Source organism: Dermacentor variabilis, chromosome 9 (genome assembly GCF_050947875.1).
Source record: "Dermacentor variabilis isolate Ectoservices chromosome 9, ASM5094787v1, whole genome shotgun sequence".
Classification (NCBI taxonomy): domain Eukaryota; kingdom Metazoa; phylum Arthropoda; class Arachnida; order Ixodida; family Ixodidae; genus Dermacentor; species Dermacentor variabilis.
In genome coordinates, this window is record NC_134576.1 from 128,579,829 (window position 1) to 128,607,414 (window position 27,586).

Sequence of the window (27,586 nt, forward strand, 5' to 3'; positions counted from 1 at the left end):
TTGATGGCGCGGAGTTTAAACGTCTGGCCGCATGCCTGCTTGCGCAAGTTTTTCTTATCCCTCGAGCTTCTACCGATGCTTTCGCCCAAATGTGGATCCGCTACCTGAGAAGCGCACAGTATGTCTGAAGGCCTGGCAGAGTATCTTTCGTCAGAGCGAGCCTTAAAAGGACACTACAGAGGAAAATATGATTTTGGCCGTGTTAGTGAATTACTCCTACGCAATACAAAAGACACCACCCCTTCCCCGAGAAGACGCTTGGAAAGCCAGTAAGAAAGCGCGAAGGGGAGACACGAGTGGCGACGCAAACTCCGAGTTCCCGCATCAAGACGCTGTGACGTCGTCGATTTTGATGGCGTCTGCTAGGTCCTAGCTCACTCTTTACGGGCACAAAATGAACTACATTGTGTTCCAAAGGAACCAAGGACTGAACGTGGCAAGCTTCTGGAATATTTACCGAGTCAACGAGGCCCAAGTACGTAAAAAAAGATTACTTTGAAATCTGTGACGTCAAAGTGACGTACCCGTGTTGGGTTTCCAGCGCGAAATTTAAAAAAAATCTGGAGCTTTCACCTTGATTTTCTTCTTCCAATAATCAACCTATATTGAAATTAACGACAACTGAGTTTTCAAAGAAGGCTTTATCTGTCTGAACTGACTGAATTGCTTTGCTTTAGTGCCCCTTTAAGCTTCACTTTATCGGGGCCCCGGCGGCCGCATTTCGATGGGGGCGAAATGCGAAAACACCCGTCTATAGATTTAGGAGCACGTTAAAGAACTCCGGCTGGTCGAAATTTCCGGAGTCCTCCACTACAGCGTGCCTCATAATCAGAAACTGGTTTTGGCACGTAAAACCCCATAATTACAAGTAAAAAAGAACCTTCACTCTTGTTAATGAAGATCTTCAAGATAAGTCGCAAGAACACAGCCACCGCTTTCGACAAGCCTACTCGAAGCGATACTCTATCTTAAAGAGGCGGTCGAGTTAGTTCAGATCGGTGAACGAGGATTTCGAATCTCTGGCCCATGCCTCGCCAGAGTTCGCCAATCCGCCGTATATGCTAATGACCCACGTGACCGGTGCGTTTTCTCCAGACGACCGCAGCAGTGGTGGGACGACGGCTACGGATATAGTCCTCAGTGCAGTGAACTAGGTAAAACGAAACGAAGAGCACCTAAAAGGAGGGTACGAGACCAGAGCAAGCGGGGGGGGGGGGAGCAAACCAGTGCGGCCGGCTCGGTGCGTTGACCGGAGGACAGTGTGCCCACGGGTTAACGCGAGAGCGGTTGCTATGCGTGGCCAGGCGCGAGCCAGCTGCTACTTTCGGCCACCGGAAACGTTCTTCCTGTTTTGCCTCGCCGCGAGGAAGGCGAAGAAAACAGAATGCCGGCGGGGGCAACGACGGGGGGTATTTTCGGACCCCCCCCCCCCCCCCCCCCCCCCGTAGTTTGTTTTCGTATGTCTCATTTCTGTAAGTCCTCCCAGCTTCTATACAGCCGAAATTTGTCCCGCACTAGCATTTTCTGACGATGCATTAAATAAACGCACGCAGCATGCTCCACCACGTGACTCGACGTTCTGGGTGATCGCCACGTCAGCATGTTTGGTCACGCGCTGCGGCGACGGCTTTGCGAAAGCTTGTGCCGGCTGGTGATTCGTGATTGGACGACGTACAGCGCCTGTACGCGCGAGGCGGGACAAGAGAGACCGCACTGTGTGACTGCTCTTTTCTATGTCACGTGCACGTTCATGGGCTATACACATAATCACGAGCCACAGCAGGCTTGTCAGTGAGCTGATTGGCTTCAAGCAATTTCTTCCCGACTACGTGCAAAAAGTAATATACAAAAGAAACACACACGCATACGCACACATCCTTGGAATATTAGTGTGGTCGTTTTGAAGCACCCCGGTGGTGCTATATACGAAGCGGATGAAAGGCATCTTTAATGCTGTAATACGAGAACAGCCGTAAATAGAAGCGATGATCCTGCTTCCTCATCACTGTAGCCGGCGTATGCAACAGGAATCCCGTTTAGTATCTCTTGAACGTGAACTCTGCGGCGCTGTCAGAGCGTTCTGAAACGGGCTCTCGAACTGCCAGCAGTATGATCAAACCCAGATGCTGCGGAAAATAAGGACCTGCCAGGCGACTCTGCGGCAATGGCATTCTCCTGAGGAAACGTGGTCTCGGGCTCGCAATTAATGGCTGAGGTGGTAAAATTTAGGTGCTAACACTTAATCTAGGGCATACCGTGACGGCGTCTCTCACACGCCCTCGGCCGCTTACGGAATTGCGCCCAATCGATCCACTGATCAAAAGACAGGGGGTCAGGACTTTCGTGTGCCGTGTCAGCCCACCAGTCTTGTAGTGCTCGAAGTACAAAAGGCTGGTCAGTTGCCACAATAATAGCAACGTAAAGAATACGTCACACCTCCGTTATCGCCCCAAATAATCTGAAAAAGCGTCGGTACCTCGTATGCTCGGTCCGACCGTTTCTTTGTGGTAGCTAGCGATGACATTAACCTAGCTTGGATGGTCATAACAAAACTGCGATTAAGACAGACCGGCTCAGGATAAACTGAAAGACGCAGCCTTCGTTACGTGAGTGTCGTGTTTGGTCAGAGAGCCAACGTTATTTAATAAAAACTCAAGCTTGAACTCAGTTCGAGGAGTTCGCTATCACGGCTGTGCACAGCCTTCTGTCGACTGTGATGAGTGGCTTCTGTCATTATTTGTAGATGGCGTCATTATCCAATTGCGAACAAAAAAGGTAGGCAGAACTTCGTCACTCGAGCATCGATAGCAACGAGGTTCCACGTCAGATCGTTCGAGTTTCCCGCTCTTGCAAGCGAGAGAAACCAAAAAATTCAACGCGCTTCGTTGGGAAGAGAGTGAAGGAAGCAGTCGATTGGCGGGATGGGAAGATGGGAGAGAAACCTGGAGAGGAGAGCAAGAGAGTATACTGTAGTTTCGTCACGAGCATACGTCACTACCGGTCGGTGCGCCGTCGTCAGGGGACAAGCAAAAAAGACAGAAACGAGCACAGCGCGCCAACAACCTGCTTTGAAAACCGGAACGCGCCGCCGCAACCTCACATTTGGCATTGCTCCACCGCGAGCGACGCTACGAACTCCGGAGCCCCGCGGTCGGCATTTAACTTCGTTTTGGGCTTCGCGAGTTGATGTTATCTACAAGTTTATTTGATAATTGCAAACAAGTTATATCGCAATTTCCTACTAACTTTCGAGTATCGGCCGTTTTCGCGAGTTGGAAAGCTGTGACCCCGCGGTTGTGCTTGCAGACGACGAGTTGTGCCGCTCTTTGCAGACGACATCATCGGCGGAGTCGGTTTCGCTTCTGCGTTTTGGATACCTCAGCCAGCGTTCCCTTTCGGTGTGTGTGAGCGCGGGTCAAAGGACTCGGAGCTTGGCACCTGTGTCGAGGGCAGGAGGCGAAGCGTCGGGAAGTACAGCGTCATCTCTGATGCTATCGAGGATCGGAGGACGCTACAAAAGTTGGTCAACCATGTCTTCAACCATCGGTGTGCTAGCAGACGACAGCGGCTCGTTCCGCAACCGAGACGGACACAAGATCGCCTGCGTCACCTGGAGTCCCGAAGTTCAACCCAGGTTTGTGTCATTCAGGCTCCATCTCGTATAGTTAATTCGGCATGTCAGTTGGACGAATAAGTGCCTTCGCTTCATTACGATTGCCCGAACTACAGTTTATTTTCCCCGTTAGACAAGTTGGCATCTAAAAACGAAAAAGGTATGAGAACGTTATCTTGCGTTTTTTTTTTCATCGTGTTTGTGAACCACCTTTTTTAAGGTGTCCTCCAGGCTGTAAATTTTTGCATGAATGTTCTGTACTTACCCACCACCTTCGATGTGTCTAGAGGTGCTCAATGACTTGCATTTTGTTTTTGTTATGCTAAGTTTTCGGTGAGGCGTGAAATTTGTGTCGCGGCTTATGAGGCGTGCGTGAACGTATATTTTGACGCAATGTGTCAAAAAAGGCGATTTTTCTTATTACTGATACTTCTCGCCTCTCGCACTGCACTTGTATACCTCCCATACCAACTGTAGTTTAGTGTGCTGACGCTTGCGGACTTTTCTGGTAGACGACATTGCGGAAACGTTATTAGATTGCTACAGGGTCTAAATTATAAGCACTCATATACGCGCAAAACTTCACAATATAATTTAATTCTTTCCTTTCACTTGTGCATGCTTTGGATACTGACATCGAAATCGTTCTAACGAATTACTGCGCTGTTGTAATGAAAAAGAAGCATTCCATTACTGTTGAAAGTTAGCACCTGCTATTCCTGCATTCCGATAAAAGATCCCGACAGAAGATGGTCCTCCTAAGTTCGTAAGCACAGGCCGCATCTAGGTGATATCTTTTTTCCTAATGCGTCAGCGACGATAAGCAAAAAAAAAAAAAAAAAGGTCGCAGGTGCAACAGCCATTTTGCTCGAGTCAGCTATACTTATTAAGCACGGTGATGAACTTGTCCGAGGCCAGCGGAGGGAGGCGTGGTCATGTGACGTCAAGCCCCATGTTTAGGCCGCGCAGTGAACCTCGCGGAAGACAGAAAAAAAAACAATAATAATCGCTGTCCAGACTTAGTGTCTCCGCCTAGCTCCAAGCGTGAAACTTATTACATGATTGTAAAGTTCTTTTTGTCGATGTCGTTTACTTCTGAGAGAGAGAGAGAGAGAGAGAGAGAGAGAGAGAGAGAGAGAGAGAGAGAGAGAGAGAGAGAGAGAGAGAGAGAGAGAGAGAGAGAGAGAGAGAACAACTTCATTGAAATATTGAACGCGAAACCGTGGTATGGGTCCGTGGAGAAAAAGGCCTTTAGTCGTCCTATGACTTTGTTCAATGAACGAACAGGTCAGTGTGTAACGGTCTCCGGCGCAGAAATTTTAAGCCGCTAACACCGAGAGTGACGTTAGTGTCAACAGTGGTAGTCAGAGCGACGTATCACGGCGACGTAGAACGGTTGATGTCGTCTGCACTGTTGCGAGTGAAAAAGTTGTCAGCGTAATGCTAGCATGGTGTCGCAGGGGTGTTGTTCCCCGCGTGGCTTCCAGAAAGTTGTGCGTAATTCGCGCCACACATGCGGTCAGATCACGCAAGCTTTGGTGACAGCAGACGGCAGAAAGAACCATCGATAACATTCGAGAAACTTGCGATACACGTGGGCACGCGGCCCCTGCTGAGCGAAAACGTTTGTTTGACGGTGAAAAGCGGTCACCCGAAAGAAGATACACAAGTACGCGTGTCAATATCCGTGCACGAACTTTCACGCGTTGGCCCGCTTTGCTCTTTCGTGCCGAACCACCAGACGGATAGCCGGAGAGCTTGCTCCATTCGAATTGCCGCGCAGCCTCGGCTTTCGAGGTCAAATGGTACTTAAACCGAAGAGCGCGTCCTTCTGTTGCCATTAAGTGGAAGGTCTGTCTTCATTCATCTCTCAGCCTCGATGAGGCCATACTCAAGGCAATTAGAGTCCTTTCTGCACGACCGTGAAGCGTTGCGCGCCCACTTCTCGGCTTAGGGGGGACACGAACTTCGCTCCGGATGTTGACCAAAACTTTCTTCGCTCAATATAACTGGGAGTCTACTGTAATGCAAAGACTACACGCTGGGCGTTTGAAAGCAATTTGGAGTGAGACGACATTCCCGTGTCGCAGAACAATCTATTCGAGAACGCGCCGATACAATCGCAGCGGTAATTTGCGATATTAAACAGTAGTGAAGCGTGCACCTGTATCTTGCATCTTAGGGTAAACTCAATGATGTCGCATTGTGGTCGATTCTTGGTTGACTATTTAAATAATTGCGATACAGTAGTGTAGTAAGAGACTTATCCAGAAGCAATGGAGGAATAAAAAAGCGGTACAGATTTAAGCACAAAGAGCACATTGACAAAGCGCTCGGCGACCTTGTCTCGCGGCTAAAGACAAGCCGACGGTATTCCCACATCTTAACTGCACGGTACAATTGTTTCTTTCGGTAAAAAATTCCGTGGAAGAGGGTTCAAGGCTTCGACGAACTCTGCGAACGCAACCGCCTTGTGTCACGCAATGGTGCGCCTGGTCTTTTGGATCGCAGCCAAGACGCGAGTGCCGTGCGAATCGTTGTGAGACCGGGGCAGCGGTAAAACGTAGCAGCTGCAACTGCCGGGAGAAAGGGAGGCGAAACTTTCTCTCTTTAGAGTCGTACGAAACATGTGCCCGCAAAATTATTCTCCAGCCTAAAAAGTTCCCGAAAAGAAAAAATGTGCATAGTCGCAGTCGAAGTCGGAAACAACGAAATCCTCGAGAGCGATAAAATACGTCTTCACTAAGCGCCTGACACTGTTTCCTGTTTGTGCCTAGATTCATGCCAGTTTCGATCTGCTTGGTGCTAGAGCGCTCACACGAGACCATGAGTAGATTAACAGAGAGGAAAAGAAATCATACATAAAGAAAGATAGCGGTCTGAGTCGGTAATGTTCTGGAGAGATGCTGAGCATTAGTGAGGGAAGTGTAGAAGGAAATGACACGGTGATAACATCGATCATTACAGTGGTGAAGTTCACGAGCACGGTGACAAGACTGTTTACACCCGGCTCACATCGAGACAAGTTTCTCCGCATAATGTCAAAGACGGCTCTAATTGCTTTGCGAGCACGCCTTCTCCCTGCCCACGGGATCCCGAGAAGGTTGGTCCCTCAGCTTCAACGGAAAACGCATCGTTAATGGCTGCCCGCCCAGCCAGTGCATGCAGAAAGAGGCAGCAACGTTAACCAGATGGGAACATCCGGTTTCCTACCTGCAACGAGCGAGGGAAAGACGAGAGGAGGGCAGAAGAGGTAAAGGAACTGTGAATACCGCACGCTTAGGAGGAAAACCAGCAGCATAACTTCGAAAGGGAAAGCGCGACGCGGTGTCGCAGATATTCAGACGCCAAGCGGTATACGATAAGCGTTCCGACCTTGCTCGGTGCTTATTTACATCGCGGCAGAATCATTAAGAAGTCTCGTCGCCCTCTCGGTAATGTTTCCCGCACGACAACAGCTGCAAGCGCGCCGACGTTGCGCCTGCGTTCGGTCGGGCAACCTCGACACACGTCGAAGTCGAGAGTGACCGGATCCAAGTTTCCTCGTCACGCGTGAAATTCGGACGAGCTGCCCGCGTCGTTCGTTGCGACCACTGAGAACGAGGGAAAGAAAGAAAATACATTTTGGCAGCTCCTGCGTGAGAAAGAAATGCGGCTGAATAACGTTGGGAATGGCAGAGAGAAAATAGCGTTTCGTTCTTCCCCCCCCCCCCCCCCCCCCCCCCCCCCCCCCCCCCCAACTAAATCCGCGCAGTGCGATGGGAGCTAGATAGACCTCGACTCGGTTCGTACGTTTCCAGCGGCTTGGACTGACGTCTGGGGAGGTATTCTGTAGGAGTCCACCTAGTGGACCTTCCATTTTCAGCCGCTGCTGATTGGCTGGGGCCGCGCGTCTTCCTATTCGCTCGTACAGCTGCATCCAATCAGCAGCGGCCGAAATGCACAGTGCACTAGGTGGACACTTACAGAATACCCCCCTGTTAGGTGTCATGGTACGTTTAGTGACCGTTACTGCGACCTCAGTTAGACGCTCAAAACGTCCGGCTGCCCACCCTTCGTTGGATGGAAGACGATGGCAGGACTACGTCTTAAGCATCACGAAGTAGCTTTTCTTGAAAAAGATGAAGGTGACCTCTGCGGGAAGCTGCCAGCGGCAGCGTTTAATGATTGCAAAGCCGGAGGGGGCAGTCGCTGAAATGAGCTGATTTTTAAAGAGAGGATATCGCCGGTTTGCCCTCTCGCCTGCTAGTCCTTCTGGAGATTTACCGGTAACAAGCACGTACTGTCTGCAGTAGGAAGGAAACAACCAAAAGAAAAATCGCGGTTTCGCAGGAGGCCTAAAACAGGGGCAGCGACAGCAACCGCGGTATACAGGGTGTCTCAGCTAACTTTGGCCAGAGTTTAAAGATACGCCGATGCACTCTAAGACGACGCGACCAAATGCCCATTGCTCACTTTTGTATGCAGTGTGTCACGCTATGTTTTGTATATTGCTTAATTAGATAATTATTCAAGAATAATTAACCAACTTCAGAAGCAACGGTTAGACAAACATTTCCAATTGGGAAGTTGAAGAGCGCTTTGCAAAACGTCCGATTTCGTCTAACTTTCTATCGATTAAGTATTGTTGTTCTTCAGCTTACTGCGGGTGCCCGCGAAATACAAGAATACACCACGTGGCATATCCACTTGCACGCCGTGATTGCGGCGCGCCCAAACCGTCCGCGTAAAAACGAACATGGCGTCTAACAGGGCGTGCTGCCGCTTAAAAGGCGACAGGGCAGTCAAGAAGGCATTGACTGCGCCACTTTCGCCAGCGATGTGCTTCCGTCCCGCCGGTTCGTGATAGCGGCGAGCTGACGCAGCCACAGCCGAGCTAGCCACAGCATTACCACGCAACTCTGCATTGCAGATGGTAAATATTTTTTGTTGCGCCGATTTCTGTGTGCCACGCAGACCGTGGGAACGGCGGCGTATGTGTCTACATTTTGGGGGTCCACTGCAGGCACTGTAGGTCCACTGTAGCCCACCCAGGATGATATTGTGGGCTTCAAAATGTTGTATTTGAGAAGGTGGTACTGTGCACCGCGTGAGGCAAGCTGCTGTTGCCGTAAAGGAGTTAGTCTAGCTGGAGGAATCGCTTAACTCTGTGTCGCCCCCCCCCCCCCCCCCCTTTACTGTTGTACGCCATCGTTCTCCATCGATTTATAGGGACTGCGAGATCGCTGGTTATAATCGGCGAATGACCATGAGCAGGAATGCGCGCGAAGGTTTAATTGCGCTCCTCTACTAGACGTCCTCTAGAAGACCTTTACACGAAGTCTCGAGTCGTCTGCGGCAATAAAAAATGCGGCGCACGTTGCGGAAACATCGAATTGCGAGGTCTGAGGTAACCGCGAGGCACTTGAACTTGAGTGCATAATGTTATGCACGTTGCCACCCGTATGCGGCATACTAAGTATCCAGGGAAAACACGGGGAAGGCAGGAGATGCAAGGTAATTCAAGGCCATTATCGTCTTGATTCCACTAGACGAGTTTCGATGTTTCGTGACGAGTTCGAAATTCCACTGCCAACGTATTCAAAACGCTGGCTCCCGCTTTTTACCTTGTTCTTATCTATCTATCTATCTATCTATCTATCTATCTATATATATATATATATATATATATATATATATATATATATATATATATATATATATATATATATATATATATATATATAATATGCGTTGCACGAACCGCGAGCATTTTTGGTTCGGTGGTTGCGAAATTTGTACGCGGATAACAAACCCCTACAAAACTGAGCTGCACATCCAACCTACGCCTCTGTAACTACACACTGGCACTGCGATATGCGCTATGCAAAGAGGGCTACTCAATTTTTTTTCTTTTTACGCTCAAGGATGCTGGCCCAGTCCCAAGGCCGTAAAACAAATTGTCTGTACAAATATGTCAGGTGAAGCTGCACCTCCGATGAGATCCGATTAGAGAAACCGTGCTCGAAAACTCCCTATTAATTATGACCATCTGGCGCGCGCCGTAATATCTGACAAGAGAATTAAGACATCGATAACAAACTCACGGTGATGCGGCTTGCCTTTGCCGTTTATATTTATTTGTTCCCGGATGTGTAGGACGTTATGCTGTAGATTTCTGACCCTGTGACGTCGCTTTTCATTTTCTTTGTCTACTTCGCTATCGCTTTACCTCCCCCTCCCCTCTCTCACCAAAGTAGGGCAGCAAACCGGATCTACCCCTCTGGTTAACCTCCCTGCCTTTCCCCTTTCTTCTGTCTCTCTCTCTTTCTTTCATACTATACATCTTCTTTGTATATTGTTATTTACGCTATGATAAAAAAGGTAGCCGCCACCACTATAGCGTGACTACATCTCTTTTTATTTTCATTAAAAAGACATCAATAAGTATTAAAGCTTATTTCATGCAGTCCTAGTGCCGTTCTCGTAGCTATCACGTCGCTCACAAGTCGCAAAAAGTATATATGAAGAAAACTTCACTTGACCCCATCGATTCAATCTTACTCCTTCAAGAGTAAGGGTTTGAGCGGTGAGACACATCAAGCACCCTTTATACACTCTTAAGGGTGTTAGAAAAACGCTTGTGGAGATGTCTCCTCTCCTTGCAACGCCGTTCTTTACGGTCGTGGAACAGCGTGAAGCTTTAATTCATCGCGCAAGGACGAACAGGCAAGAAATAACTACTACACGTACTACGTGACACCCGCTTCGTCGCGTGATGTGTATTGCAACGAAATCCCCCTCCCCTCTCTCCGTTACGTGAGAGAACGCTCGCGTGTGGCTCAAGTCACGGAGTATAATACGGCGTTCACGTGGGAAGCTGAATAGGCGCACGTGGGAATCACGTGTGTGTGCGTATAGCTGAGACATTCCGCGACGAAAGGAAGCGTACGTTAATGGCAGTGGCGTCGGTGGTTGCGTAAGCATCACGCAACGCCGGGTTCTTAGATTGCGCAACTCGGTTTGGGAAGGCGTCTAAGTAAACCGGCGATTAACGCGCGTCAACTCAACGTGTAACATCGATACCAGCCAGGCCGATATGTGCTCTGCGAAACCGTAGCGTATGCCAATTAATTTAGCAAATACAAAAAAAAAAAGAAAGGACGCGGCTTAGTCGTTTCTAGATTCGCTGAGGTCGTTGCGAACTCTGTGGCTGGTTTTTTTTTTTTTCACGACGCCAACGACCACACCTGCAAATCCGGCATCGTTCTTAAAAAAAAAAAAAAAGACTTTCGACCATCTGCGTCATGGAAGCAATTAACCTGTGTGCGATCGAGAATTAACAAACGTCGTTGGGTGCCCGCGCTCATAACCTCGGGGCAATAAAAACGGGTCACATTCGCCATGGCTCGTAATGAAGGCGCCACATTTAGCTTGTTACGTCGGAGCGAGCTCAAGCCTTCGAGCCTCGATGGTTTTGACGTGGAAGTGGGCAGAGGCGCCATAGAGATATTCTGCGAGGAGGCAACAAAGAAGTACTCCCGTGGTGAGGAGGAACAAGAAGATATTCGGAAGATGTTGCGAAACTGTATATAAAGGAAGTTCTTAAATGTCGATAAAAAGCAGCAGCCGCAGATCAAGGCGGCAAGCAGCTCGATGAGCTTAGTGCCAAATGCTCCGAGGCTCTAACTTATACCGGTTCTCAGTACACGAATGCAGTGTGTATCCTACTGCTTGTACGCTTGAGCTTTGTTCCGTGGTGCGTTAATATGTGCACTGTCAAGCTGGCATTTCGAGCCAAACACAGGGAGCACAGCATCCCCGTTGCCCAATCAGGGGGTACAAGATGGCGGGATTTCGCGGTATCCAAGGCAGGCATTGGGGGTGTCTAATTTTTCGATAACGTCGGGAGGAATAGCCAGCGAAATTTGCAGCTGGGAACGCGCCTCGTCTTAAATTCATGAAACTAAAATCAATTCAAGATTCACAAAGTTTTAGCGGACACAACTTCAAAGCACAAATTGTTTATGCCTGGCCTGTTCATCAGAAGGTCTTTTTGTTTGTTTGTTGCGCGTGTGTTTAGGAGAGTTTGGTATCACGTGATACTGGCTATTATTTCTCAGCTTAGCAAAACTGTTCATATGAAATAATTTAGGTACGGTGCAATATCAGCGGGAATAACAACAACGATCAAGCCGGCCCGATCGGCGCACGAGAGCGGTCGATGTTTTTTTGTTCCTTTCTTTTTTTGATTCCGCTTCCGCGATCTGCCGGCTGCGGCTGGGCAGCGCTCGAGGAATGTTATACATTGCCACTGTCGAACTCTGAACGTTTCCACCGCGTGCCGTTCACGTTCGTTTGTTCCCGGATGTACAGCTACATATACGGCCTTGATTACCGCGACGCGAACAGGCCATGTTGTACAGTTTGATGGCCCAGCGTCGCGTTTAGCAAGGAATGGCCAAAGAGCCCAACGTGTGACACGTGCAGCTCTGATGAGACGCTCGCACACACTACCTGCGTCTGCCCGTGCTGTTTTGCCGAGAGGCAAGTGGTGTGCAGAGTGCGTACACCAACTGGACGATCGTCTGCTATCAGAGCTAAACGTTCTAGGCCTGTGCGCCCAGAGAGACTCCGCGCAGAAGGCTTTATAGTCGCGCTATACTAAGATTCTCGCGGTGCACGGGCCTTAAAGATAGACTAAGAACGCCGTCTGCTACCGGTCTGTAGCGTACGCGGCTACTTGGTTTGAGATCGTCTGTCTTTCTTTCTCTCTCCCCTTTCCGTTCTCCCTTTTCGCTCCCTTCCGACCGTACAGGATAGCCGACCGAACTGGTTAGCTACTTCTGGTATACCTCCCTGCCTTTCTACGTATCCTTTCTCTTTTTCTCTCAAATTTAGGTCCGCTCAAACAAAGAACGATGCAACATTACAAAAAGAAGTCCTATCGGGCTCCCGTACTGTTCACAGAAAACTCGAATGAGTCCATTGTACGTCACAAAACACGCATAGCACAATTAGTCGCAAGTTAAATAAGCTCGCTGCACATCACATCAAGCGTATGTAGCACAGCAAGTAATTCAACGAATGACGCTTTAAAAAAATAAGTAAGAGGACTTATCTCTGTGACCAGTGCGCTATGTATTTTCTAGCAAGGGAAACCAGTTCTTGAGCGCGCTTTGAATTCTTACAATGGCGCCGGGATGGCTTCCCTCGAGCTCTGCAGATAATAGATGAGGAAAGGTTCGTGTAAACATGGCTGAGCAGCTTACGCCGAGACCTCGGACGAAAGCTGTGCAACTTCTGCAAGGTGCTATTTTAGTGGCGGAAGCTCGCAAAAAAAATTATGGCTGTGGTATTGTGGGAGTGGCCTTGCCTTCCATCAGCGTCGTTAGGAACTGCCTTATGGAGGAAGCTGCCACGTGGAGTTGCTAAAAAACAACTCTGTTACCGGTGGTATCACGAAGATGTCGCCCTTTATGGACGTTATCATGGACGTTATTGTGAACTTACTTGTGCACTTACTTGCGAAGCAATTTGCGTACTTGCGAAATCACTTGCGAACTTGTTTGAATCTATTTGTGGTGAATTTACTTGTGTGTTTATTTGTTAATTTATGAACTTGTTTATGAACTTACTCGTGAACTTGTTTACGAACACTTATGCGTACTCCTGTTCATGCTGTCTTCCATGCTATACCAAACTAACATGCACGTTCTCTTTCAGCCGGTCTCTAAACAATGCGCGCGAGTTCTGAGTACAGAGAAGTATTATTACTTGTTGCCGCGAAACGTATATTTTCCGGAGACGTCTCCAGCCACAGCTTATCTACACGCGGAGTAGAATGTGTGCAAGCTAGGATGTATCGCAGTAATTAATGCTTTGGTTTGCGAGAAAGGGACTGAGACGTATTGAAACGTACGTTGCCGTCAGGAGCGTCAAAAAAAAAAAAAAAGAAAAAGAAACGGTAAGAGCGATACACCGTAATGCATCATTTGGGTCGTGGCTGGGCAAAAAGTAACGTTTGTAGTTCCATTCTAACGCGCTGCCCTCACGGGCTCCGCCCAGCCATAGTTGAGCGAGGCTATACATTACAATTTCAAATGAGGTATCTACGCCAATACAGATGCCGTCGCGTGTCACTGCGTAATGTACTCTGGTCTTTGAGGCGCGTTTAGCCCATGACACACAGCAGGTGTACTCCTTTCCGAGGAAATAAACGAACTCGCGCGAACAAATTTTGTTCACGCGGTTTTGTTCACGCTTGTGTTTTTGTTCGCTGACATGGCGCTTCGAATGTGCCTACGAGAGGCACGCCTGAGTCCAGCGTCACCGAGGTAATAATACAAACAACTAACAAACAGTTAAAAAACAAAGAAAAAGGAAATCAGCTTGCTGAGCTAAAATTTATCGCCCGTTCACCACTGCGTCCCCATGGCTAAAAAGCTAGTTGGCTGAACAAATAAGTACGAATTGTTGCCCTTACTCCAAGACTTGTTTCACGCTGATTCCCCACTGCTTGCAGACTTTCCTGTTCCTCGCACACACACGTAGTATTTTGACTTCCTGCTAGCTATTGGCTTCGGGTCTCAACATATTTTATTTTTCTGTGCACAAAGCAAATAAATATAAATGAACGAAATTTATTGCCCCGAATGCGGCAGGAAGTGAGCCGAAAGGTGTAAGCCCTCGCTCACTTCATCATAGCACAACTGGCTCACGTCGCGTTTTTTTTAAGGCCCCTTTACAGCCACGTCACACCAACTTCATAGAACGCATAATTACACTGCAAACTCATTACCATGGGCATGGCGCTCTTTGGCCATACTTGGCCCTTGCGCCATTAAACACCAAACATTCATTCATTCACGTCGCGTTTCAGCCCACGTTAGCACATGAATGGAAGCAGCCCATATGCTATACTTCCAGTATACTAAACCTGCACTTACGTTAGACCCTGTTGGGGCACTTTTTTCATCTAAATATCACAGTCATGTTTATGCTGAATTTGTGTATCGGCACTTTCACTACGTAAATGTCAATAGGTCGCGACCAAAACGTGGCGTGTATTACGTGTTTCAGGGACCACAATTGCTTCCGGCGCATGCAATTAGCGAAGGCATGGCCTTCGAGATTAGCTTGGTACCCCGAGAGAGCAGTCCGTGCATCGTGGATATGGACGTCACCTATCAAACTCTGCGTCACGGCAACCTTTCATTCCTAATTATTTTTTTGCCCTATGACATGTCAATGAAGTAGCCGAAGTATTTTCTGCCTCAATATCGCCACAGCGACACGTGTAAACAGAGCACCGATAGTATGTTTTACGGCTCCGCCGCGTCACTGCATTTCTCAGTCATCTCCCGCCTCGAATACTTCTGCTGACCGTAGGGTCTGCACAGTATTAGAGAGTTTTAGTTTAGGGGGACGCAAGCGGCTTGCGTACGCAAGAACTAGGGGCGACGCTACTGCGCATGCGCAGACCGCCACGTCTGGGTTTGCGCATGCGTAGTAGCGTCGACCCTAGTTCTTGCGTACGCAAGCCGCTTGCGTCCCCTAAACTAAAACTCTCTATTGCTAACAACAATGACGCATCAACTTGATCGCGAGTGAATTGACTCAGAAGGGTCAAGGAAACGCGCGTACGTGCAACTTCGCCAAAGAGGCCCAGGGCTCCAACCTTTCACGGGACTGTTGATTCAACTAACCCCGACACTTTGGTCGCCGCGGTTATAGCACTCGACGCGCAAAATGGCAAGCTCGACGAGTCATCGAGGCAGAACAACAAGCCTTGTTGGGTTCGTGGTGAAGCTTCGTGCCGCTAGGCGGCATCCAGGTCGCGGGTTCGATCGCGTCCGCATCTCGATAGGGGACGAAATACAAAAAAAAAAAAGCTCGTGTGCCTATATGTAGATGCACATTTATGAAACGCAAGTGGTCAAACTTAATCCGGCGTCCCTCGATACGGCGTGTATCGCAATCAAATCGTTGTCCTGGCACGTAAGACGACATACGGATACGGATACAAAGAACTAGATTAAGAGGACCCTGAGAAGTGCCGCCCCTTTTGGGCGACACCGTGGGCCGCTCCCACGTGGGGACAGTTCGGCCTAATCTAACTGCCGCATCGCAGGCTCTCTGGACAGCCCAAAGCTGACGATGATATTCAGAGCTCTTTATGGCCGAGTTCCACTTCTGTTCAGTGATGTCCTTATACTCTCGTAACGAGGGACACCGCCAGAGCATGTGATCTAAATTGCATGTCCCCCACCGCAACTAGGACACTGAGCTAAAAACGCCCGGGAATAAACAGTGCATGAAGGCCAGACTAAGATAAGAGCTAGTCTGAAGCATGCCTGAGGTCCTGTAAGCTTTTCATGTGGTGGAGGAAAGATTCTTCTCTCCAGAGAGAAATGTTTTGTGAATTCACTAAAGGTGAATAGGGTGTCTCTGAACTCCTGGACATTGGAGTGACATAATATTTGTTTTAATGGTGCAGAATTATTTACTGGGTATATAGTGGGCCCATTTCAGCACGACAGCCCACAGGCAAACGATTGCCGGCCTTGCACGCCAGGCTAAACCTGCCATATCGCCACGAACCGACGTGCAGTCCCGCGGATCGCTTGTTTTCGGTTTCGCACGAACGCCTGCAGGGTTTCGAGTTTGGCACGCACATGATACCGGAGCCTTCCCGTTCTGTCCTCCCACTCTCTCCCTGTCCTCATCGAGTGCATGCTGCGTGGTCGCGACTTCTTAGAGAGAGAGAGAGAGAGAGATGCAAATGAGAGAAAGGCAGGGAGGTTAACCTCCCTGCCTTTAAAGGGACACTAAAGCGAAACAATAAATCAATTTAGAATAATTAAGCGTTGTTTGAGAACCCTGCTGGCAGTTATTTAAAAAACATAGTTTGATTATTAGATGAGAAAATGAAGGTCCAAGTATCAGTATTTGAATTTCGCGCCGAAACCCCAGCGCCCGTACGTCAGCCTGACGTCAGGGATTCCAAAGTATATTTTCGAATTTGTGCCGCGTTGGCTGAATAAAGGTTCCCGAAACTTGCCATGTTTATTATTTGGTTCCTTTAAAACACCATGTAGTTAATCTGTACCGCTATATATAATTAGTAGGTCCTAGAAGATGCCATCAAAATCCAAGACATCACAGCCCCAGGTGCGGATACTCAAGTAGGCGTCGCCACCCGTATTTCGTTCTTGCGCTTTTTCTGGCTTACCAAACGTCTTATCGTTGTACGAGTGGAGTCTTTGATGTTGTATAACGGTAATTTACTGATGCAAAAGAAATCATGTTTCACTTTAGTGTCCGTTTAAGAGGAGGCTTTAGCTCCGGGGCCCCTATCTAAATACATGTAAAAGTAGAATTCGTTTTTCTCGGCAACCACTGCGCGAAATTTGGCGAGGTTTGTTGCATTTAAAAGAAAAACTTAAAATCTAGTGACTGTTAGTTTCGAATGCATAGGTCGTCAATTTTTTATTAAAAACTGGAAAAAGTAAAAAATTTTCAAAAACGACACTATCAAGTTTACAACTCTGTAACTCATCAACAAAAAATCAAAATACAATTCTGTGAAATCCATCGAATAGTACATCTAAAGCGGACAAAATTGATATGTTACACATAAATCTAAAAAAAAATAGTAATATGGAAATACAGCTTTTGCAGAACCCTTGTAACCAACATACCATGTTCACGTATGATGTAAAATGACATATCAAATTTGTACACTCTGAATGATCTATTGGATGCCGTTTACAAAACTGTGATGTCTGTTTTTGATGCAGAGCCATGAATTTGTAAACTTCGTGCTTCTGTTTTTTTCAAACTGTCGAATATTTAAAAACCTTTTTAACAATATTGATGCCATAAATCGAAATTCGGCTTCCAACAGTCACTAGAATTTAACTTTCTCTCTCAAACGCAACAAACTTCATTAAAATCGCTCCAGGGGTTATCTCAAAAAAACGTTTTTGCGTTTTACATGTATTTGAACAGGCAGCGTCGGAGTTGGGCCCGAGCTAAAGCTTCCTCTTAAGTTAAAACCTCCGGTTTGCTACCCTGCGCTAGGGGAAGGGAGAGGGGAAGCCAGAAGAGCGTGACAAAAATAAAAGCGTGCCCCTAAGACCACCGCCCCGCGCAATGCAGGATATAATACGTCTTTGAGACTGACGCTTTCGCGTATCTACGTATTCGCGTCGGCTACACGTCGAACGTCGTTTTGGGGCGCCTCGGCCGCGTCGAGACTTGCAGTGCTGAGTAATTTAAATGCGATAAGCGGACCACATGCTCTGCCGGGGCTTCTTGCGACACCGGTGAGCTGCCACCATGGTGACTGCACGTTACAATCCAATGGGTGTGCCAAATGCAATCGCATGGTGCTTCACAAGGGCCCTCACTTTCATCCTGTAGTACAGTTCATCAACTCGGTGCCCCCAATGTCAACCCATGTCAGTAAACGAGGAGAGAATGGGACAAAAAAAAAAATACATGCCGACTACCTTGCGACCCGGGTATCACGTTTGCAATGGCCGAACGTTGTACCTCGAGATACTTTAACTGCCCTACAAAAAAAAAAAAAAAGAAAGAAAAGCGTAGAATGGATCTGTTCAAATCGCAAGCCGTTCCCTTCGGTGATGTTAGGACTCCTTTGAAAGCGGCCGCGTGCTTTTCTTTTTTTCTTTTCTCCACGCGCGGTGCATCAGAGGTGTTTCTGTCTCCACTGTCACCATTGGCTACAGAGCCCATTCTTTGTTAACGCCAAGCTTTCCGTGGCTGCGTGCGCACGGCTTCATTCCAATTGCAGCCTGCGTAGTTAAACGCGATCCATTCCCTACAGGGGCGCAACAGTACAGTGCAGTACTCCGAGATATATATAGACCCACCGCGGCGGACTCAGTGACGTTCTGCTGCTGAGCGCGAGGTCGAGGGTTCGATTCCCGCCCACGGTGGCCTGCATTTCAACGGGCACATAATTAAAGCAAGAACGCTCGAGCATTTAGATTTAGGAGCACGTTAAAGATCCGCCAAGTGGTTCAGGTTAAAACTAGGAAAGCCCGAACACTCTTTTCACATCAAGGAAAATTAGAAAAACTCGGTCACCTTCATTTTTGGTACTCAAGAAGCAGTACATTCGTAAAAAATTAATAAGTAAGAAAAGGACAGTTCTTTGAGTTGTAATTAAGTTGGTTAGTGTAGTAGTAATTGTTTATTGTAGTAATCAGTTTTCTGAACTGTCCGCGACTAAAACGTCGCTTCAGGATGTCGAAAACGCTAGAATTGGTTTTGCTTTAAGTTTCCCCGCGCTTAATTAAGCATTTTCGAGGTAGCAAACCTCTCCGTATCAGATATGATACGCTCAGCTTTTCGGGGTTGATCCGGGTCCCTATACACTACGGGCGTCCCAGATCATCCTTATGTTGCTTCGGAACGTTAAACTCCGCGATTCACTTACGAGCTTACTTCGATACAAGTTTAGAGAATGCAAAGGATGGGAAGACTGGAATGGAAGGGAAGAAAGAAAAACAAGGAAGGTCCCAGGGACGAAGCCGGTACAGCGGTGGCCATTGAGTATAAGAAACCGGCACACCCCTCCCCCCCTTCCCCCCGGAGTGGCGTGACCCACGGCGTGACCCACGGCGTGACAGGAGGGTGCAGGAAGCGGGGTGAGAATAAATAGTGTGCGCGCTTGTGTGTACGTGCGTGTGCGTGCGTGTATGAGCGCGCGCGTGTGTGTGAGAGACATAGAGGGCTGTCTATGTTGAGCACGGGGCGACGTTTGAGGCTCAGTTCCGACCCATACGCTTGGCGCGCAGCTGTGCTGTCAATTGAGCAGCTGTTCCTCGCGCCGACTCCTTGCACGCTCGTTTATTTACGTCGCACCACGCGGTACACTGGCATCGGACGCGCGGAAGTGCAATGAGATACGGCCATGCGCAAGTGAAAAAAGCACACCCCTTCTCTCACCGCCCTCCTTCTCTTCGCCTTCATATTCTTTTTTCGTTTCGTATTGCTGACAATGCAGTTGGTTCAGGCGTCAGAGTTTCTTCTTGTTCTGTTCTGTTTTCTTTTTTTTTTTTTGCTTCGACGTGCACGCAAGAAGATACATCCACGTATAGAAGCTCGTAACGTGAACACCACGATAAAGGGCTTCCGAAAATGGGGAGCAATCGAACGATCTCTCGCCCGATTCCGTCACCAGGTTCACTTGCTCGATTCACTCGAGTGACGTTAGGTTTAACGCGCACAGGAATTCTTTATCTCGCTCTGCCTGTTCGTTGGTGTGCTCACCTCTACAGTGATGGGGAAACTACCGTAGAACAGCAGGCGAAGCATTCGCTCGGTGTAAGCGAGAAGGCGAAGCAGTTGCGAAATGAAGAGCTGCTGAGTCGACGTATCCTTCAGTTGCAGCTGGAAATCCGCGATAAGTTCTTGACACACCGTGGAGAGAAAGCGCTGTGTGATGAAACCCCTTAACTCCGAAAGCAAAATTTTCGTTTCCTTGATGTTATTTCTTCAACACGCGCGCGCGCGCGACATCATACGCGGTCTGAAAGTGTAGTAACCCTAAGTGCTCTCCAGGCTTCTTCCAGTCTGTGATGAGAAATAGATGAAATGCGAATAGGTGAACAAAAATAAAAGTTTATTTTGACACAATTTTATATTGCGGAAGAAAGAGAAAGAGAGAAATTAGCAACGCGATAATAGTTCAGGTAACATCACACATTTGCGAAACTTCTGCCTTTCCTCTCCTCACTTTCTCCCCCCTCTCTCTTCCCCGGCTGAACTAAGATGAAAATTTGAGTCGGTCCACTGGAAGTAGTCGTTGCACGGTGACGTTACACGCAAAGCGAAGGAGGTAGCAAGGCTTTCACGGAACTTGTTCTTCGGCTGCAGTTTGTGCATACTAAAGGAAGTATTTACCGCCAAGAAAGAAAAAAGAAGAGGAAAGACCCTAAGGAACATCGGCACTCGCGGGGATTCACACACGAGCGCTGTTTGACACATTTATGTTTCTCTTTTCGTGCGGTGGTGCAACATCCACAACTGCGCTTTACCGTCGCGCGAGCATGGCCTACTTGAATAGGGTACCCCGGTGTGTGCATGAAAGAACACACTAGACATCCGCTACGCGTACGCTTACTTGACTGACGGCTTCTCTCAGGCGCGCTCTGAATCGCACGCCCAGCAATTTGAACTGGCATTGCGAACGTGCGGGCAATTCGAAGGCAAGCGTCAGACACTCCCGCTGTGTGGGCCTCGTTCACAGACGATGCGTCACACCTATGCATCGCAGAGCTCGCCGGCCCCGGGAAGGGCGCTTCCGGCAGCGTGGATGAAAACGTCGCCCGCTGTACGGATTCAGAACTTCCGCCGCACGCGTCGTTGTGATTCCATGGTGTTCCATTTCTTCAATATTTTCCTTTCTTTTTTTTTCTTTAGCGTTATCACTCTGTCCTCGGAAATGCTGTCACTATCTGCGCGCCGGCAGAAGGGGGAAAGCTTCGCGGAAGTGGCGTCTGTCTTGTCACATGGCGACAGCACGAAGACTGTAGGGATGCTCGAGGCTGCGAGGGTGCCTCATCGCAAGGCGGGCCGCGTTAGCCGCGTTGTTCGGTGGTTACCGAAGAACGTAAAGCCGCCCCACGAGAAGACGCGCGGCGCGTTCATCGCGTGCGAACTTTTAACGCGATAGCGTTAAGGAGCTCGTGTCGCAGAAAAGCCGGTGTCGTCGGCGTCGGTGTCGGCGTCGGCGTCCGCGGCGTTGGCCGTGAGCGATAAATCACGGCAGGCACTTCATAAATAAAAAGCAACTTCCAAGATGGGCTGGGTGGGAATCGAACCAGGGTCTCCGGAGTGTGAGGCGGAGACGTTACCTCTGAGCCACGAGTTCGATGCGTCAAAGCGGTACAAAAGCGCCTCTAGTGAACGCGGTGTTGCCTTAGAAACGAACTGTTTCTAAGGCTCAGGCGTGCGTCGCTTGCTCAGGCGCACATTTCGTTGTCGCGCCGAACGCTGCGTTGCTCGACGCTCACCGCGTCCGATGCGGGGCGCGTAGTCGCTGCGCCGTAGCCCACTGTCTTACACCCCTTGGTGGGTCGACGGGAACGCTGTCGCGTTCCACTCTTGAAGGCGAAGCTTAAGCATCCTCCAATTTTTTATTTGTTAATTTGCGTTCAATTACTCGCGTTACGGCAACGTGTGTGCCGTTATAATAGTCGCGTGCAAAAATTGGCATTTTCGTTAGGATCTCGCCGTTCCATTTTTTTGAACGCCTGTACACTTGTATGCGCAGCTGCGGGTGTATATCTATCTATCTATCTATCTATCTATCTATCTATCTATCTATCTATCTATCTATCTATCTATCTATCTATCTATCTATCTATCTATCTATCTATCTATCTATCTATCTATCTATCTGTCTATCTGTCTATCTATCTATCTATCTGTCTATCTATCTATCTATCTATCTGTCTATCTGTCTGTCTGTCTGTCTGTCCGTCCATCCCATTCCTACTTTTTTTCACCGCTTAAGCCCCCACCACCTGCGTGTGGTAGCAAATCGTGCGTGCGTCTGGCTCGCGTAACTTCCTGCAGCACAGAAGCAGCAGTAGCAGCAGACGAAGTTAAGGACGCGGGGATGCTGTCCTTATCTTCGCTTACGTCGAAGCGGCCAACAGTGAGCCAGCTCCTCCAAACCAAACGATACATTTGATTTCCCCGCATTTTCTTGTCTTTCTTCTGATACGCCGAAAGTGTTGCGCAGATAAACGAATTCACCGCGATACCAGAAAAGAAAGCTACCGAAATGAGCGCACGTAATGCGGCCAAGGTACTCGGACGCTTCTGCCTCCGAAGTCTGGGATGCGCTCAATATCATTATCCGCGTGTTGCAAGCTATGTTACGGAATTACTGCAAGCACGTAGTCGCAGATAAGCCAAGCAAGCTGCCAATGCTGCATCACAGGGAACAAGAAAGGGAGCGGCATTACTATACCACCGTTCCACCATTCGATTTGTTCTAATTCTGTACGTCTGAAGATGTTCGATGCTGATAAATAACTCCGCGCACAAGGCTCGTAACATCCGCGCACAATCGCGCGTCCAACCGCTCGGAGTACTGAAACCTCGGTGAATATTAATCTTAACGTATATATAGCGTGCAGCACTTCATTGAACGCACATTTCCATGGTCTGTCATTGCAATTGAGCTTTATTGTTGCTTTTTACATTCAAACCATCGCGAAGTCTCTTGTATCGGACAAAGAAAGCGCCGTGGTGGTATCAGGCGGGACTGGAAAACCTTGGATTCAATGTATTCTTAGCTAAGTTTTCACGACATATTCGCATGATAACGTCTAGATGTTTAGTCGCTGGCTTTACTTGGCGCCTATTCAATATATGGAAATGTCAGTGAGCAACATAAGTAGTAAGTAAATGCATATTGCAAGGAATTACTGAGAATAACATAAAAGCACAACAGTAGAATCACGGTATTGGATAATCAAAATAGCACACAAGTGCACAAATATAACACGAGAAATGCTTATACTGTAACGTAAATAAGTTATATAGAAAGGAAGGTATACGTCAAAGCAATACAATTGCATATCTATAGCTAATTAATTATGTAGTAGGCCTGACGATATCTGCCCTCCGTCTCCGTTACTCGTTAGCCGTGGCGCTTACATGCGAAGAGATTGAAAAGCAAGACAACATAACTGTAAAAAAAGAGAGAAAGGAAAACGACGCATACTTATCGCAATTACGGTCACTAATCTAATCGGGAGGCATCTTCCTTCCCGGCCAGACGTGCTTCCTATACAACCTCGACTCTATTAACCTACGCCGGGCATACGGCCAACCCGCCGTGCTCGTCCTTGATTACGTTGTGAACACGGATCGCGTGAGGGTGTCCCTTTGTTCGCACTCAACTCAGCGCTGGAAAGGTGCTCTGCTCTTTCGGCTCCGCGCCAGTGCAGTGCGCCGGTTCCGGCGCAAACGAAGGGTGCAGACCCACCAGCGATGTTGCGCATTGTCGGCTATGTCGAGTTGTTACGTCACACTCGCCGTAAACAGCTGTCGATGTACGAGGGCGAATCAGAAAGTATTTGGCCCCCTATTTTTCTTATTCGCCAGATTAAGGTACATACAGGTAATTACAGATTTAACGTACGAGTTTACGTATCTTACACTATTTTCTTTTATTTTACAACATTTATATAGTTTCAACACCGGTTCAGACGTTTGTCCAATCGCAGCACTGAATTGTGAGATGCCCCTGTGCCACGTTGTCGTGAGTCAGCGATGCACACGGCATCCCCGAACACTCGTTGTCATGCGAGTCTTCGCGGTCTTTTGTGAACTCGCAACACCACCACGTCACACTTTTCAAAGCGAGGCACTTTTTCCCATACGTGAGCTGCATTTCCCCGTGGATTTCCAAGGGTGTTCATCCCTTGCTCCATAGAAAACGAATCGCGCTTGGTTGCTCGTACGCCGTGGACATCTCAAGCACAGCCGCCATCTTGAAAAAGGGAATGACAGCAGCGCCGTGCCGCGGAGCTACCGGGAGTTAAGGCCAGGCCGGTCCAAGAAGAGTGCACCGGTGGGAACGGATATATTATGCGAAGCATATTAACGTAGGTTTCGGGCCTTCGCGCGACGCCCGGCGGTGGCCACCATTGACCCTGAAGTGGGGTCACGTGACATGACGTCACGTGATGACGTCACACCGGCTGCAGATGGGGCCTCATATCGCGCCGTCGGTCGCCTCCCGGCGGTGGCCACCATTGACCCTGAAGTGAGATCACATGATGTGACGTCACGTGATGACGTCACACCGGCTGCAGATGGGGCCTCATATCGCGCCGTCGGACGTCGCCCGGCAGAGGCCTCCACGCTTCGGTCCGCGCCGTCGCGCGCGACGCGGCGGCGGCGCCACCATCGCTGCATCACGTGATATGTGACGTCACGCCAGAGATGAAGCGGCGCGCGCCCGCCGTCGCGTCAGTCTCTGTGCCCGCAACCGCGCCAGCGTCTTTGCGCCGGGCGTGTATGCGGTCAAGATGCCTCCAAACGCTAAGGATACGCTAAGGTTAAGCCCAGTGGATGCTTCGCATCCACTGGGCTTAACCTTGATAAGCCTCCAATTTTTGACTTCGCATTTACAGCCCTAACTTGGCTTAAAAAGTAGGGGCTATAACTTCCTTGTTCACCATCCTACATATTGCATACATAAAGTCTAATCTCCAAGCACACGCGTCTGTGGCGTCCCATTTGTGACGGGAGAGGAAAAATGATGACGGCAGCAGCTGAAGAAATGTTTCCGGGCATACCAAGCAGGCTGGTCGCGCCAGCTTGGAGCACTCTGTGATGCGAGGAGGAAGATGGAAACTTTAGTCGTAATGCGGTACATTTTGCACAAATGAAAAGAGAATAAAACAAAAGTAACGATAATGATAGCGTCACATCATACTCGAAACATTAGTCTCGCGCTTGCTCATCTCTGAAAATCGAAACAATTTTCTGTAAATTCTTTCACTTGTTGTATTGCCGTATCCAAAGCAATCAACCGATACCACGTCGTATACAATGGCGTAATGGGAGTGGGATAAACTAAATAAAGGAAAAGATATACAGTCGAACTCGGATATATCAAACCCACATATAACGAATTATTGTGCATAACGAAACTCAGTAAAATTCCCACGAAAATTTTTGTATAAAGGTTTTATTTTATATATCGAATTACCTATGTAACGAACATTTTTTTTTGTGATCCTCCGGGTTTGATATATCCGAGTTCGACTGTAGTTACGAAATGAGTCCCCCCCCCTTTTTTTTGCGAATTACGGTAAAGAACAATCATTCAAGACAGCGCGAAGATGGGCGGGAAGCCATTGCAATAATAAAAAAAAAGCACTGAGAGTGTTGAGCTGCGCTCTACAGCACACTGAACTGCGCGTGTGAGCGCCCCGGTTCGTTGATAGCGTTATCGTGTCAGACCACGTTTGTGCAAAACAAAGTTATATCAACGGTTGGAGCTCCAGACCGACAGGCTCCCCTCGGAAGCGGAGACGTCGAAAAAAATATACACGGCGGTCAAGTTTCTGGAGAGGAGAGATAACGCCTCTCCGACTCGCATTTTGTCTTTTGTGCTTCCCTGTCTCGTTTTCCTGGCGGGGCAACGTGACGCAATTAACCGGAGAACAAAAGGACGCCGAGCGTCAACGGCAACGCGAAAGCGGTGGCAGGGCCTAAAGATCGGCAGCGCGAACCGGCAGACTGGGTGCCGCGTTTTCACCTACGTAAGTCCCACGTGCGAGGACAGCAGGTGCGAAAGGCAGCATTCGTGGAAACTCCCAGACAGGATTTGCCCAAAGGTCGCTGTCTCAGGCTCCACAAGAAGCTCCGTCAGGAACGAGCGTTGAATATCTCTAAAGAAACAAGGAAAGGGAGGGGGGGCGCCGGAGGTTCGTTCAAGTGTTCTGTGCTGTCATACGGCGTTCCCCACAAGAGGGTGCTTCAATATTTAAGTCAGCGAGCTGCGAATGTGAAATGTGGCGATAAATCAGTTACCAGTTTTTGCAGGAAATGTCGAGGGCCGACGATACGAGCGAAATGCGTACATTTGGTTTTCGTTGCCTTCGAGTGGATCAATTAAGACAAATGAAGTTTGATGTTTCATAAAGCACGAATGTGTCGCGTACCTCGACATCGAAAATACACCTTCACACTAATGACCGCAATAATTGTAATACGGCGACATCCGTACCCTGACGGCAACAGTTGTCGCCTTTGGTAAACAAAGGGTTGATTTGAGTCCACCGATGCAGCACGTACATCTGGCTGGATCTCATTCGATGCTTAGTTTGCGCACACTAGCTCGACTAATCTGAACTCGTTATCTAAGACCGCGTTTGACTGTATATATGACGTTTATTTGCATGTTACCAGTGAGGTGCGCAGTAGCCTTTGATGAGTTTTCCTCTACGTCAGTCCGTTGGCCAATGTAGTTTATTCACACATCGATTTTTGTTATAGCTTTTTTTTGCCACTGACAATGAGCTTGCTGATTGCTGTTCGTTAAACCCGATGGTGCGTTTCATACTGCGCTTGTGCCCACCAGAAATGCTTATTTTTCAAAATGAGCGACCTGCCAGTTGAGCGGCTGTCTTTTCTATCTTGCCCATGGCGTATCCTGCTTCCTTTATTTTTTTTGGCATAATAATCTAACTCACGCAACAGCACCAACACGACCTTTTAAGTGATCTGCCGCACTCGAGTTTTGCGGTATCTGCTGTCATTGCTCGTCAGCCTATACCGCAATACTCCTGGTGCGACATATGATCACTTAACAGGTCGTGTGGTTGGGCTTGACTTCATGCACAACACAGGCCGTATAGCGCACGCACTATACACAACAAACATTAGGCCTCAAGGCAAGTCTACAATGCAATGAATAATGAAAAAAGAAATCCGTCACACACGGAGACGCAGCGGGAACAATGGTTTCCTTCTGTTCGGACAAACGCGGTACACACTGACTTCGGCGTCGACACAAATCCCACAACAATGAAGGCAAGCGCTGTCGAGTGCGACTTTCGCCTCCTGCCTGCCTAATGTCTAACCTCTAACCAGTGGACAATAGAGACGGGGTGGTCTCCGTGGTGCAAGTTCGTAGTCGTTGGCACAGCGAAACGCAAGCAGGAAAACTCCACTCTTAACGATGCCAGCGGAAAACTACAGAGCGCGGTCGCTTGGCCTTTTATATTAATAAAACACGCATGGCTCCGACCGCCACTGCTTGTATAATCAAATTATATGGTTCCTCAGACATGGCACGATACTCTCTGATACTCTTGCACACGTAACGTATTGCTACGGGCCATTATCTACGATGACGAAGAGGCCAGTAGTGTAACTATCACGACGATTAGAGGCTAGCGCGGGCTGTTGCCTCTTGGCCAATTG

At 48.5% G+C, this 27,586-nt stretch overlaps 1 protein-coding gene across 3 annotated transcripts in view; it reads left to right on the forward strand.

Moving 5' to 3' along the window:
- Positions 1–3,077: 3,077 nt before the first annotated feature.
- The window catches only part of LOC142557468 (monoglyceride lipase-like), a 58,251-nt gene continuing 33,742 nt past the window's right edge, over positions 3,078–27,586 (forward strand). Inside the window, exon 1 of one of the 3 annotated variants that reach the window (XM_075669343.1) lies at positions 3,078–3,634. In XM_075669343.1, the coding sequence (XP_075525458.1) occupies positions 3,489–3,634 (146 nt within the window). In that variant the 5' untranslated portion in view covers positions 3,078–3,488. The remainder of the gene's footprint in view (positions 3,635–27,586) is intronic. The other 2 variants (XM_075669344.1, XM_075669342.1) reach the window with 2 other exon arrangements.